Source organism: Puccinia triticina, chromosome 4A (assembly GCF_026914185.1).
Source record: "Puccinia triticina chromosome 4A, complete sequence".
NCBI lineage: Eukaryota > Fungi > Basidiomycota > Pucciniomycetes > Pucciniales > Pucciniaceae > Puccinia > Puccinia triticina.
Window position 1 is genome coordinate 8,167,051 of NC_070561.1, and position 13,560 is coordinate 8,180,610.

The 13,560-nt window shown below is 46.0% G+C and overlaps 2 protein-coding genes across 2 annotated transcripts; both read left to right on the forward strand.

Moving 5' to 3' along the window:
* Positions 1 to 6,325: 6,325 nt before the first annotated feature.
* On the forward strand, positions 6,326 to 8,823 carry PtA15_4A859 (uncharacterized protein; the record flags this gene model as incomplete). The annotated part of the gene is made up of 7 exons (XM_053168786.1): positions 6,326 to 6,435; positions 6,504 to 6,625; positions 6,740 to 6,799; positions 6,890 to 7,116; positions 7,210 to 7,306; positions 7,410 to 7,527; positions 8,682 to 8,823. The coding sequence occupies 7 exons, from the start codon at positions 6,326 to 6,328 to the stop codon at positions 8,821 to 8,823; spliced, it is 876 nt and encodes a 291-aa protein (XP_053019961.1).
* Positions 8,824 to 9,257: 434 nt separating this feature from the next.
* Positions 9,258 to 11,211, forward strand: PtA15_4A860 (uncharacterized protein; the record flags this gene model as incomplete). Its single annotated transcript, XM_053168788.1, has 9 exons — positions 9,258 to 9,310; positions 9,408 to 9,466; positions 9,539 to 9,705; positions 9,772 to 10,033; positions 10,124 to 10,288; positions 10,360 to 10,659; positions 10,733 to 10,838; positions 10,900 to 10,943; positions 11,015 to 11,211. The coding sequence occupies 9 exons, from the start codon at positions 9,258 to 9,260 to the stop codon at positions 11,209 to 11,211; spliced, it is 1,353 nt and encodes a 450-aa protein (XP_053019962.1).
* Between the last annotated feature and the right edge of the window lie 2,349 nt (positions 11,212 to 13,560).

The following is a 13,560-nucleotide window of genomic DNA, read 5'->3' on the forward strand; positions in this document are numbered from 1 at the left end:
TTGGATGATGATGATAAGGGGATCAGGGATGAAGGATCAGGAATAGTGCTGGGGATACTGCCAGCGGATCAGAAAAAACGTGATGGATTTCTCTTGGATCAGAGCAAGTCCCATGCTGTCCCATCCTCCAAGTTTGAGCTCGAACTTGGACTCTGGGAGTGACATGTCACAGGACATGTCATCACATCACATCCCTAACTACAAACATCAAACAGGAAAAGAGGAAAAAAGAAGAAAGAGAAGAAAACACCACAACAATCAAAGATAAAGCAACACCAATGAGAATAAGGAAGAAAAGAAACACACAATCAAATAATAAAGAATCTAAAAAGAAAACAAAACAAGACAAAAGAAACAAAACAAAACCCACATGACACATGTGTTAGGACCAAGAAAGGAAAAGAAAGAATCTGGGAGGGATTTAGAATCTTGAGGAAGTGAGAAAGTGAGGGAGGGGATCATCTTGAGGATGAATATTGAGGGATCTTGAGGCTGAAGGGTCTTGAGAGGCTGGATAATTCTTCTCCTGAGGATTTTCTGATGAGTCATCTAAAATCTTGAAATCTTGATCTTGAGGCCCTGTGCCAGTTTGACCACCACAATGTGCATAATGAATACGCATAATTTGCTTGTATTTATAATGCCCTGCGGGGTTGTACCCTTTCTGTTGTAGGTAGCACCCTGTTTCTTTAGGGTAGGTCCCTTTGAGGCTGTGCTCCTGTCAAACTATATGTTGTGGGATGTACCCCATTAGCTATTTATCCCACCAAAGCCTGTTTACCTGGAGCTAAAATCCCTCACCAACAGGTATAAAAGGAGGCCTCTCCAGCCATTTTTTTGGCATGCTGGCAATTCCCCCCACATCACACCATATCACTCCACATCATACCCAACTATAAACTACCTACAATTTCATATTATTACCCTTACAAGTGCAATAAAAAGTCTAACACATTTTTCTCATCATCAATATAAAAAGCACCTAGTGCCAGTACCCTGTCCTTGGTTCCAATCCTGGTTGAAGCATGGTGCTCCCACACACTTCACGCCTCACCTGAGCCAACCTGGGTTCCATCCCCACTCTTGTCATTGATAACAATAACTCACCCAACCTCAGCTCAATTCCCCCTCTTCACATCTTCATCCAACACTCATTAAAACTCTATACACATATTGATCAAAAAACTTCATCCTGAACCAACCAATCCTATCACATGATTAAGACTTTCCAAGCTTACCTTGGTGGGTCTTGTTATCATAATCTGGTAGTGAGAAGGGTGGAGCTTGCAACTCCACCATCCCCTTCTCCTTTCAGCAAAAGGTTTTGACAACCACTTTTGAGTCTTACAACAGCAAGATTAACAAAAATTTCTCTTTCTTCAGGACAAGCCCACTAGGAGAAATAATCAACAGATAAGGGTTGTTAAGACTGACAAATGACCTATCTTATCCGCAGGACTGACAAGGTGTACCTTCTGTAAACTCATTTGTAGATTCTCAGGATTTCATCACAACATGGGACAACTTCAATGTGGTGGCATACTTCCTCAAGAAGAAAAAGCAACAGTGGGTAGTTACTGAAAAGTTACTCAACTTTCATCTGGTGATATCTCTTGCAAGAAAGAGTTTAAAGAAATTCTGACTAGGCCAATATAGCCGCCGAGAGCTGTTTCATGATTTACAGAACCATTTTCATGACTTGGGAATGTATAGAATACTTGTAATTCCTAATTTTGTGACAAAGTTTCAGTTACTAGTAACTAGTTATCCGTAACTGCAATTTTGTCACAAAATAGGGAATTCAAAATATGTAATCCATTCAAAATTCAGAAAAAAGGTGTTTGAAATAATAAAAAAACCTTCAATAGATAATTTGGCCTACTAAAAATTTCTTTAAACTTTTTCTCTCATGAGATATCACCAGATGAAAGTTGAGTAACTTTTCAGTAACTACCCACCGTTGGAAAAAGGAACCAGTATTACTAGCTATGTTTGGTTGGGAAAAGGTGTACCACCAAATCCCAATGGCTGTATTTAATGGTAAACACCTTCAATGGGAAAATTATGCTGGATACACGGATCACATTCAGCAGTGTGGAAGGCTGCGGGTCTTTTGGTAGACCAGCGGACACATGGAAAAAAATCATGTTTATGGAATTTTACCTACTGAATATATTTTGATGGGTTGAAAATAATCTATTTGTCAAAGAGATTATGTCAGATTGCTTAATGGAAGATGTAGTTAAACAATTGGACCAACTTGTTGTCAAGACAAACAAGGAGAAATTTTCACATTTCCTGGAAGAACAAAAATATATTGGCTTTGTCTGGAACAGAACCGCAAAATCAGTAAGGCTAACAGAAGACAAACTCCAGAAAAGGATCTTGCAGATCCATGACTACCTTTAAATAGGAGCAATTTTCTGGTATAATGAAGTAGAAATACTAGCTGGAAGACTCAATCATGTGTCTTAAATCCTTGATCCACAGCTCAAATGGTACCTGTGAAGGCTTTACCAATGACTCATGTACTGGGTGGACAGAACCAAAAGGCAACCAGTACCAGGAGACGTGGAGGAAGACCTCCACACATGGCTCACAACACTCAACAATTTCAAACCTACTAGACTGATTGCAAGCCCAGACACAATGGAGTTTGGGTGGGTGGGAGACACTTTGACTATTTACGGCATAGTAGTACTAATTGGCCGCAGATGGGCCCAATTCTTCCTACTATCAAGAGAGGTACTAGAAGCAAAGACAAGGAGGAACAAAGAATCACAAGACTAGATAATATCACCATACACCTAGGACTCCTGATGCTCATCAAACTAGGCACTATGAAAGGCAAGAAATTTATTGTATGGATCAATAACACAACAACAGAGAGCACTGTGGTGAACAAAAGCGGTCCCTGTGTAGAATTGGCAGGCCACCGCCACTCCAAGATGATTTCTGGTTAAAGTTGGGTGATCTGGGGAACTCTGCTCTGCTCCGTAAAGTATTAAAGGGGGTGAAATAACCATAATCTAGCAAGGAAAGTAATTTTGTGGTGGCCAAACTCGTGGCGTAGAGATGGCACTTGGCACCCGCCGGCGGGTACCCGCCACACTTCAGCACATAATTCTATGCGCTTGCAGGTACCCGTTGCATGCGTGCAGCTCCCTGCATGTATTTCTACTAAAATGAAACCCCTGACACCCGCCATGGGTGCCTGCAGGCGCATATAATTATGTGCTGAAGTGTGACAGGTACCCGCCAGCGGGTGCCAAGTGCCATCTCTATTGTGGCGGCCATGGCATCAGTCTTTTTCAGTCATTCCTCAGTTTCAGTCATACAGGATACATGATCAAGACCTCATCAAGACTCCCTCAAGAACCCTCAAGATCAATCAGTGTAGCGCGTGCACAAGGCTCAAGGCATTTCAGGATCTCCTCCCCCCCACTTTCCCTTATTTTTGTCTGTTTTGTCTCTTCCTTCTCTTTCTTGGTTTTGTTTGTCTCTTACTTTTATTTCTTGTCAAGTCTTTTCTTTTTTCTTATATGTGCACTTTTGGATGAAGATGTATGTGGTGGGTTGGTGTGTTGTTTTGTTTTTTCTTTGGTTGTGTTCTGTTCTCTTTTCCTTATTGTTGTTGCGCGCGCAGAGGCGCGCAGGTGTATGATGACCTGTCCACAACATGTCACAGTCCCCAGAGTCTGAGTTCAGTTCAAACTCAGATGATGGGGTGGCATGGCCTTTGTCTGAACCCTTTTCTTTTGGCTTTTCAGATCATCCATTGAGAATCTTAATTTTATTGATCCCTCTCTAAGTCTGTGTGTCTTGTGAGTTCAAACTCTCAGCACCTTGAGTCCCATTTCCCCAAATCCCTTCTTTAGATCACATCTTCCAGCCCTCTTTACCAGACTCCTTTCCCCTTCAGATACTCAACAACAAACTACCACCAACGGGAATCTACACCTCGTCGTCTCTCAACAAATCCCCCTCCAACTTCCGCTATCTTGATTCCTCATCTCTTTTCCGGACCACTGCAAAGGCAGCGCACAGCGCACTGACCCCTTCCAGTAGCTGCCAACGGCCCAGCACCGGTCGGAGTTGCACAACGTGTAAGTAACTGCAAGGACATGGAAAGACACCGTAAATACAGTAGAATCTGCCATAAAAGTAAGAGAAGAAAACTCTGCAAGTAAAAGGACAATCTCCACCGTAAGGAATCCGTACCAGAAAATAATAGTAAGAATGAATCAAGAGTCCGTACAAATTGTAATGATCCCATGATGGGGGAAAACTTCCTCACCCCTCATAGAAAAAGGAAAAACAACATGAGAGAAAGAAACCATTCTCCTCAGCCCACCTCTCACACACGCAATCCGCCAAGCCACGCCCCCAGAACCATGCACGTCTTCTGTCCATTCCGCTCTCACACGCATCTCCTGTCAGCTTTGCTGCACGTCATTGCCCACCATCGGACTCCTCATCTTGCCTTAGCTTCCTTGACCCTTTCTAGCCTACAATGCCAGGATCCCACACGCCGCCTCCATCCCAGCTACGCCCGCTGACGTAGCCCGCTTTGGGTATCACAGCTTCCCCCGGTCTCCGCCGCTACTAGCCAGTCTGCACCGGCCTGCAGCTTAAGTCAAGTCCAGCTCCGCCGTTGAGCACCGCCGCCAACGCGCAGTGTACAACAACTCCGCGCCCCACCTCAAAGACATCCTCCGCGCCAGCCTTGCAGAATCCACAGTCCGCAAACTCTGCACCTCCATGCGGTCAATTCAAGTCCCCGACCCGGATTTACCACCATAGCGCAGTCAAAAAATTGCAAATCAAAATATAAATTTGTAAATGACAAATTGAAAGTGATACAGAAGATCCTCATAGAACATCAGATCAACATTTTGCCTAAAAGAGTGGCATCTGCGGACAACAGAGCAGTCACGCTCTCCAAAGGGATACAAAGGAAGCACAAAACTCAAGATCATCTGAAGATAGTAGTACCAAGAGAATTAGACAGTACCATGGTCCAAGTAATTTAATCCACATTGGCCAGAAACCAAACATGAGCTGAGGGAAAGAATTGGAACTGGGCTCAGGCCCAACCTGAGCTATGGGTGTGGGCTCCAGCTGTTGTGCATGGCCAAATTTGAATCCCTCTATTGTACTAAGCCCCCTAAGCCTTCTTGAACATTTTTTTTTCAAGTTGTTTATCAAGAACAGCCTTGAACACCAACTGGGAAAAGTACGTGCAAGTCACACTTGGCCAACTTTGAAACCCCTTGATATCAGTTGCCAATGAAAATCATTTTGATTAGATTCACGCGTGGTTTACACTAAATGCATAGTTGCATTTTGGTTGTACATATTGATGTGTAACCAATTCCGTCAAAGCAGATTACAGTCAAACCTGTCTAAGGGCATACCCTTTTAACTGCACAATCTGCCTATCAGCATAGAAAAAGACTTCCCCAGATTCTTGATTGCCCAGCAAAATCACCATCTCTAAGGGCATAACCTGCCTAAAGTCATACAAAAAGTCTTCTCCCAAAGGGTATGCCCTTAGACAGGTTTGACTGTACATACTCCAACAGACTCAGTGACTGAGGTGTCTCCAATTCCACTGATGTGAATTCCTCTGCAGCGCAAATGCCATAGGTAATAACTCCGGCGAGACCTCGAGGGTCCGCAGTTAATGAAATACACATCTGCTGTGATCCGGCCGGCGGGGAATAAGATGTCATGGCAATATTATCCTATCAAACCGCAGAGCAGTACAATTATCCAAGATGGACCGGTAACAGTCTGGCTTCCGCGGTGCTTTTTCTATGACATCCAAATGGCCAGTATGTCTATGTGCTGGCACATAGCACCTGGAATTTCTCAACTTGCCGTTGGTTATGAATTATGAGCCAACACTGCAAGCCCATAGGTTGGTTCAAGTGCAGTTTGCGAATTACGCAAGGTTGCCAGGGGGTAATCGCAACCCTTTCCCCCACTTCGGCATATATACCGTTGACTTCGGCGCCCATTTTTCACCAAGCTTCGAGCACATAGCGCTTTGAAGGTCTCCGATGTGGTGTGCCTTCAGCCCCAGATTAGTACTTTCCAGCGAAGAGATTTTTTGGTGTGGGGATGCAATGCAGGTTGACAGTGCCTACTTGGGACCGCACCCAAGGGAAAAATGATACTTCCACTCTCTTGGCTGACTTGGACAGCGACTTGAGCTATGCATGACCATTCTTTGTGCGCAAACATTCCGATCGAGAAGTAGAATTTCCTTAGGTTTTTGGAGCAGCACACGAACGTGTGCGCAAGGTCTCGCTCGGCGGGTATGAGGCGCGATGACGAATATGACTTGGGCAGGAGGAGGCAGGAGGACAATGGGGTAATTCTCCACGAACCAGGGTACATCCCTGGCGAATCAGGCATGCTAGCATCAATGTGCGCGGTCCTGGGCGGTCAATGTGGATTTCGAACCAGCAAACACTCATCTTGGGGTCCTCCAATAGGCTTCATCTGTCTATAAAACCACCTCCCAACCTCGGGGCCTCAGTCTTTTCCCCATCCACTTCCATCCTCACGAGCTCGCGATCAGATCAACTTATTGAACTCCCAAACAAAACTTTCCAAAGTATGCCCGCCAATTCCTCACCGTTTCTAACGGTGTCACCAGTCTTCGTCTTCATATTGTCGCGCCAAAACTAAACTTCTTCGTGATTTCTTTCCATTTTGAATTGAAAGCCAGCCCAGAAGATCTCTCCAAAGATGTTGTTTAAGTACTTGTTGGCGCCTGTTGCTTTTGCCGGTGAGATATCCTTGATCCTCGAATGATTCCATCTCTCTGCCGGAAAAATCGAACTGAGGAAGATTCTTTGTCACCTTGAAAATGACACAGCCGCTAGCGTGCCATCATACAGCCCCGGGGAGAAGTCAGTTTACAAGACGTTCGATTTCCAAACGGCGGTTACCGCCACTACCCAGTACGAAAAGTCAATCACCAGTGCTTGTGGCCAGGACAAAGTGCAAGACGTCATCAGCGATTTGAATCATATCTACAAACCCGTCGCCGAGAATACTGAGAAGTTCCGCACCTCTATTGAGAAGTATGACGCTAACTTTCTCGTGAGTATAACCCATCCTCGCTCTTATCTTCGAGCATCCTGAGTTTCTTTCCTCATCCTCAGTAATCCCTCTCTTTTGCCAACATTTTCTCAGTCCGAGCAAGCCATAATCTTCTCCGGGTTCTTAAAAAGCTTTGAAAATATCCTCAAGGCCATTTCCCAACGCCCCAAAATCTACCAAAGCTGCAATTGTGAGTCCGATTTAAAGAAAAAAAAAAAAAAATGCAGACAGTCCCCTGAAGGATCAAATCCCACTAACGACCCCTCTTTTTTTGGTATCATAAATGCCAACAGCGAAATTTTCGGAGTTCGACAACAAGTTCAGTGTGATCATCACCGGATTCAAGCGAGACAACGTCGATCTACGATCCGCCTTCAGTGCAGTCAAGCTTGACACCTCTCTCTTCGCCAAGTTAGGCTTCAAGTTCCATCAAAAACTCGGTTTTTAAAAAAATGTCAAACTTGTCATCACTTGTTGAGGACTGATCAACGCCCCGGGTGGACTGAAAAAAGATGAAAACCACTTCTCTCGCTAGAGTAGAGACCCCATTGTGCTCGAGTGTTTGTAGTGTGACAACCCTCTTCACGGCGCTATGATGATCACTTTTTGTATCCTCTCTCATATATTCCTTACGACCTTTCTCCTTCTGTATGTATAAGATAAAATGTTCGGAATGATTTTTTTCACTCTCAAGTATCCCCAGCGCCCCAGCATGCTTTTATCCGGGATGATCCTGAAGTCATCCTCAGAATATCAGTGGCCATTCCTCAAGATCAATCATTAGCCTTCTTCCAGTGGGAATAGCAGGTGTTAGCCCGCTACCCTAGCATCACATGCCTGCTATGCTTGACGGGCTACCGGATTAGTCACACGGAGCTGTGCAATTACTCACTTGATTATACTGTCTAGCCAAGACCTTTTGGCTTTATAGCCATGAGGAACTGGGCGTAGACTGTACGAGAAAAAGCATTGCAACAAGTGTCAGTCAGACAGGCTCTGCTAACACCAAAAACTATGTCCTCGCGTAATTGGTCGGTCAAGTGGTTTTGGCTGCGGGCCTTGCGGCTTGGTTGCCAAGAAAAAGAATGTTTGAACGAATGTGGGGCTCATGACAAGCTTGAAGGGCAAACTAGTTCTTCTTGCTAGCCATGTTGTGTGGGAATGGCGGTTGCGATCACATAGTTGCAGTTGGACCCTTTCCATCCAAAGACAAGGGCGACTCTATATAGCTGAGTTGCCAGGGACAGTTTTAATGGAACGCCCGCCATGGTGGTGGCCGAGACATCTGTTACACCAGGATACAGAAAGATCCCCGGCTTGGGTTATGCTTCCTCGATTTCGCTCTAACGTTGAACTGAAGCGATGCCGAGCCTCAGCCCACTGTCGTCGGGACGGCGGCAGAAGCTGAGCGAGGCTTTCCTTCACTGAAGTCAGAGAAACGGCTGAGTGCAAGTGGTTCTTCAAACTGTTCTGTCGAGCACCTGCGCTGAGCCCTTTCTTAAACCTGCGACCTGGGGATTTCAGGCCTGAAATTCCTCCAAAAATCCCTCGTACATATCTCGCAGACCTGACCTTGAAGACTACGGACCGCGTGAACACGTCTTAGACATCGCATATGGAGCCCAAACAACCACCAGCCGTCGCTTTTCAGCTACCACCAATCGACACAGCCTTGTCGCCAAACTCATCGGCGCCTCGGGACTCTAGCCCGGCAGAGTCCCTGTCAGATCACACATCCAATCATTCGGAACGCACACTCTTCAATCCGGAGCGTGTTTCGGTTAGGTCCACCTCAGGCAATCAGCACGTCTGGGGATTTTATTGCTATTCAATCGCTTCTGAAGTAGGTTCAAAAATTGATGTCTTACAAAGCTGGACGGTGATCATATCCGATCATGCTTCTTATGAATCAAGAAAGCTTGGGCTTACTGTTTTTTTTTTTGTTCTCCTCCAAAGATATACGCCATCGTTTCAACCACTCTATTCCTGCGTGAGTACTGAAGCAAAAAGGCGGCTATGAAGGACTCGAAGTATTTAGTTTCTGGGTGATTGATTTATATTTCTTCAAAAAAAAAAACAGCGATTGTATTGGAGCAATTTGCAAGAGACAATGCGCGAGTGTATCCGGATTACATCAAGCCATGTCCAGGTTCGAGGGGATCGAGCTGGGAGAAAAAAGCAACGCCGGGATCCGGTGAATCCCGTGATGTACCTGAGGCTGGGGCGATTTGCAAGACAAGGATACTGGGAGGATGGGTGAACACGAGTGTTTTCCCGCTGTATATCTCCAGTCTCACGATCGCTTTGCTGGCCTTCCTCATCATCAGTATGAGCAGTCCAGCAGATGATGGTAAGCATTGTCTGTGTCAAAGGAAGGTAGAAATCGTGGCATTTGTCTGAGAGCTGACTGCGTTTTGTTCAGCTAATATGCGCAAGTTCCTGCTCATAGCTCTCGCGGGCTGCGGAAGTCTTACGGCGTCGATGTTTTTCTTCCTCGAGAGTTCCTCGCCGATATGGCCTCTAGCGGGAGTGCTCTCGCTGGTCTCGAATGTGTGTCTAGGCGGGAGCGCGGTGTGTCTAAACAGTCTAGTAAGCAAACATATCAGGAGAAGCAGAGAGAGAGAGAAGATTGTTAAGAGGATGGGCGCGATTCAGCTTTCAGGGATTTCGAAGGAGAAGGCTGCGGAGATCGGGCAGAAAGAAGGGACGATCGAGGCGCTTGATGAGCGGGAATACAAGGCGCTGGTTTCTCAGTGCACCTCCCAAATCTCCTCGCGAGGAGTCGCATACGGCTTCGGCTCTGGAATCCTCGCCTTAGTTGTCTGCTTGCTCGGCGTGATCCACAGGAAGGGTGACCTGGCTAGCTTGAGGTGGGCGATTGGCGGCAGTGCGTTGTGTTGGGGACTCCTGACCATCCGTGAGTCCCATCTTGGTGCCATCTGGTTCCTGGCGACCTCTGTACTGGAGCTTCATCAGCAATTTAAGCGGCATCTGTTTCTCCACTCAGCTGCCGGATTATGGATCCCACCCCGCTCATTCTCGCCCCGGCGGGGCTTCTCGAACCCTTTCAAGCCCATCAAGAGCTGCAAAGAAATGTGCAGGATGCTTAAAGGGTCGCGGAATATTTTCCAGACGATCAAGTTCCTGCTGGCGTGGGCTCTTCTAAGCAATGGTAAGCACATCCCAACCGAAAGAAATGACTTTTCTTTAAAAAAAAAAGATAGATCTGATGTTTGACTGCAGGCTACTCCACGATGACATCGACTGCAATACTCTATGCCAAGACGTATCTGAAGATGGAGTCGACCAAGCTGATCGTCATAGGCATCGTCACTCCGTCGATGGGGATCCTGGGCGCATTGGTCTTCACCCCGCTCCAAAAGCATCTGCATTTTTTCGCGGGCGTGGACTCGAACCTGCGCGTCCTCAAGCTGATCGTCCTGCCAACCTGTGCGCTCCCGCTCTACATCAGCACGTCGGTGCTCTTCGGGATGGACGCGCTGAGCTCCGAACGCGACATGTTCTTGGTCGCTGGATTCTTTGGTGCGTCCCACCCGCCGATTTTGTGTTTCAGAAATGCGCCTCGTTGGCAAGAGACTGACGCGACTTTCTCCAGGCCTGTTTTATGGAGGGTTCCAGTCTTATTCACGGGCCGTGTATACCGAGTTACTCCCCCCTGGACAGGAAGCACGATGGAATTCGCTGTTCAGTCTAACTGCCAAGTCAGTGCTTCCCAGTCTCTTAGTTAAATATGCCAGCTAGCTGAAGAGGGATGGCTTGCAGGGCTTCCAGCTGCTCCGGCCCGCTGATCGTAGGAATAATAACAGGTTTGTCCTGCGCCCTCGTTTCTTCAACAGACCGCGGCTGATGTCTCCTGTGGGCTTGATATTATATCCAGAAATGACCCATGACATGCGCTATGGGTTCCTGTTTATGTTGGTACTTTTTGCATCAGCATTGTTGATCCTCCAGACAATCGACATGGAGGCTGGTCGAGTGGACGCCGAGAATTATGGAGTGGAGCATTGGGTTGATGAACAGCCGAAACACTTTGTTCTTTGCGACAAACTCGAGGATGATCCTACTTGTGATTAAAGCTCTACATACCTGTATATCATATTTTTGGTTTTGATGATGATGAAATGGATTGAATTTGATCATTGGCATTTACATCGAACGCCCCTCGTCCCCGCAGCGGCCGGGGGGCACCCATTTGGCCTGGGAGAGATGCAAGGCATCGAGTCTCTCCCGCAGGGAGAGGACTTATGACTAATCAGGCCTTTTGGCCTGAGAGAATCTGCATCCTTTGGTGGTAGACGATGTCGCCACCCCCTACAGCCCAGAGTTTTCAACAAGTTCATTTCTCCTCCTAACCCCATGAAGGTTGTAATTTTAGTTATCAAACTGTGTATTCAGATTTTCAGCAATCCATCCTAATCCATCCACCTGATGCCCGAAAAAAACATTCAACCTTTGAGTTTCTTTGCCGCTTGCTGGCAAACCCATGACGTTTTCCTTCCCTCTTTTTTCATTGTAGGCCTTCTTTTTTCCGCTCTTTCTGACTTTCCTCTCAACGGCCGCACTTTTTTTTCGACCTCCCTCTCTCTCCCTCAACCCGCCGCATACAACCAACGCATACAGCGAGTCCCTCCGATCATCCAAAAAACAACCCATCCGAAATCCAATCACCGTCCTATCCGAGTCTGATCATCCCAAATCCAACCACCGTCCTCCCTTTCTCTCGACCTCTTGAAAATTCCTCTGATTCAACATGGTCCGACAAAACATTCAGTTCAACCACAAGAAAAGGATTCGAACGGAAACTTCAAAAATCACGGCGATCTGTAACGTTATCTCCGAGATGAATCATACTCCGAAGTCATTCCTGATTTCCTTTCTGACAATCAGCAATTCTACCATTGCTTTTAAACGTCAATATTAGAGGACTAAGCGAGGATGGCAGTCTACTTTGAAGCTCTTCGGAACGCTCAGCGCTTTTGTTTGTCAAAAAAAAAAAGGGAAAGCTCAATGGGATAAATACATACTTGACGAGGTAATGTATTTTCATCTATCTCTAAGCTTCCATGTATCATAATTGTTCAATCTTACTAATTTTTTGCTGACTTATATGTGCATAAACAGGCAACAGAGATCGTCCAGATGCAAAAACCGCCAAGTGGCGCTTACCCGGAGGGCGCGTACCACAGCACAAAGTCAATTACCAAAGATATCTTTTCGCCAGAATCCAAACATACTCGAGACCATGAACTTGTCACAGCCCACATGCCTTTCCTATTTCAATCAATCTACCGCAAGCTAAGCTTTCAACCTGGCACGGCCACCAATCCACATCTAGCAAATGATGATGATGAGCCAATGGAAGAGAACGATTCCATCCCTCCAACTGATCTGGATGGAAATGGAGTCAATCCGACAGATGAGATTGACATGAACTCGCCCTTTGATCACAACAAACAAGCCTACATGGTATGTTCCTCAGTCTTTCAAGTTTTTACTTCTTTTTTTGTTGTGGCTAGCAGCTCAAGACTGATTTTGATTTATTTTTTTATTAATACAGGTTGCCAAAACCATCTGCGCAATGGTTGCTTTCGTCAAAAACCAAAGAAACAACGGCCCCCAACTAACAAATTCTGTAACCTTCCTTGCCAGCGGGGTCACCGATTGGGTCTCTGTCTTCTTAAATTATATTGGTTTGTCTTCCTCTCAAAGGACTGCTCAACTTGCGCTGAACACTCTTGGACGCCGGTCTCACCTTCAGATCTCCCAAGCTATTGCCAAACCAATTGCGCCATCCCTTGGGGCCTTTTTATGTTTTGATAATCTTGATTTCAAACAAAGAGTACACACAAAATCCGTCGGCCACTCTAGTTGCATGTTCCATGGCACATGGGGCTATGTCCATCACCCAAATCCAAAGCTTGTCTTGTTGGTCTCGGCATCCGATCTCACGGTTGAAAGTTACCAACAGGCCATGTCAAATGCAAGCAGCTTTGACGTCCACTCTCAAATGTTCTTACCAACACCCCAGGAGGAAGTTCAATGGGAGTTGGTTATAAAAAGCCAAATAACTTCAGCTCTCCTCAACCATCTTGCCACTCAAGCCGATTCCTACGTATCTGTCAATAAAAATCCGCCAGTTGTCAAACAAATATCAGCCGAGATCCCAGATATCACAATGCTGAAGCTAATGATTGCTTCAGATAACTCAGCTCAAGGGGCCGGTGAAGTTTTCAATGCAATTGTTGATCAATCAACTGCTTCCATATTTGATTTTGCATCTCGAGTTCAAGTGGTGGACGGCGATTTGGCAACCTGTACTAATATCACAAATCTCCAAACACATCGCATACCAAGCAGGCACAAAGAAGAAAGTCTCCTTAACATTGTTACGATCTTGGGTGGTGCGCATACCTTGTGGAACAT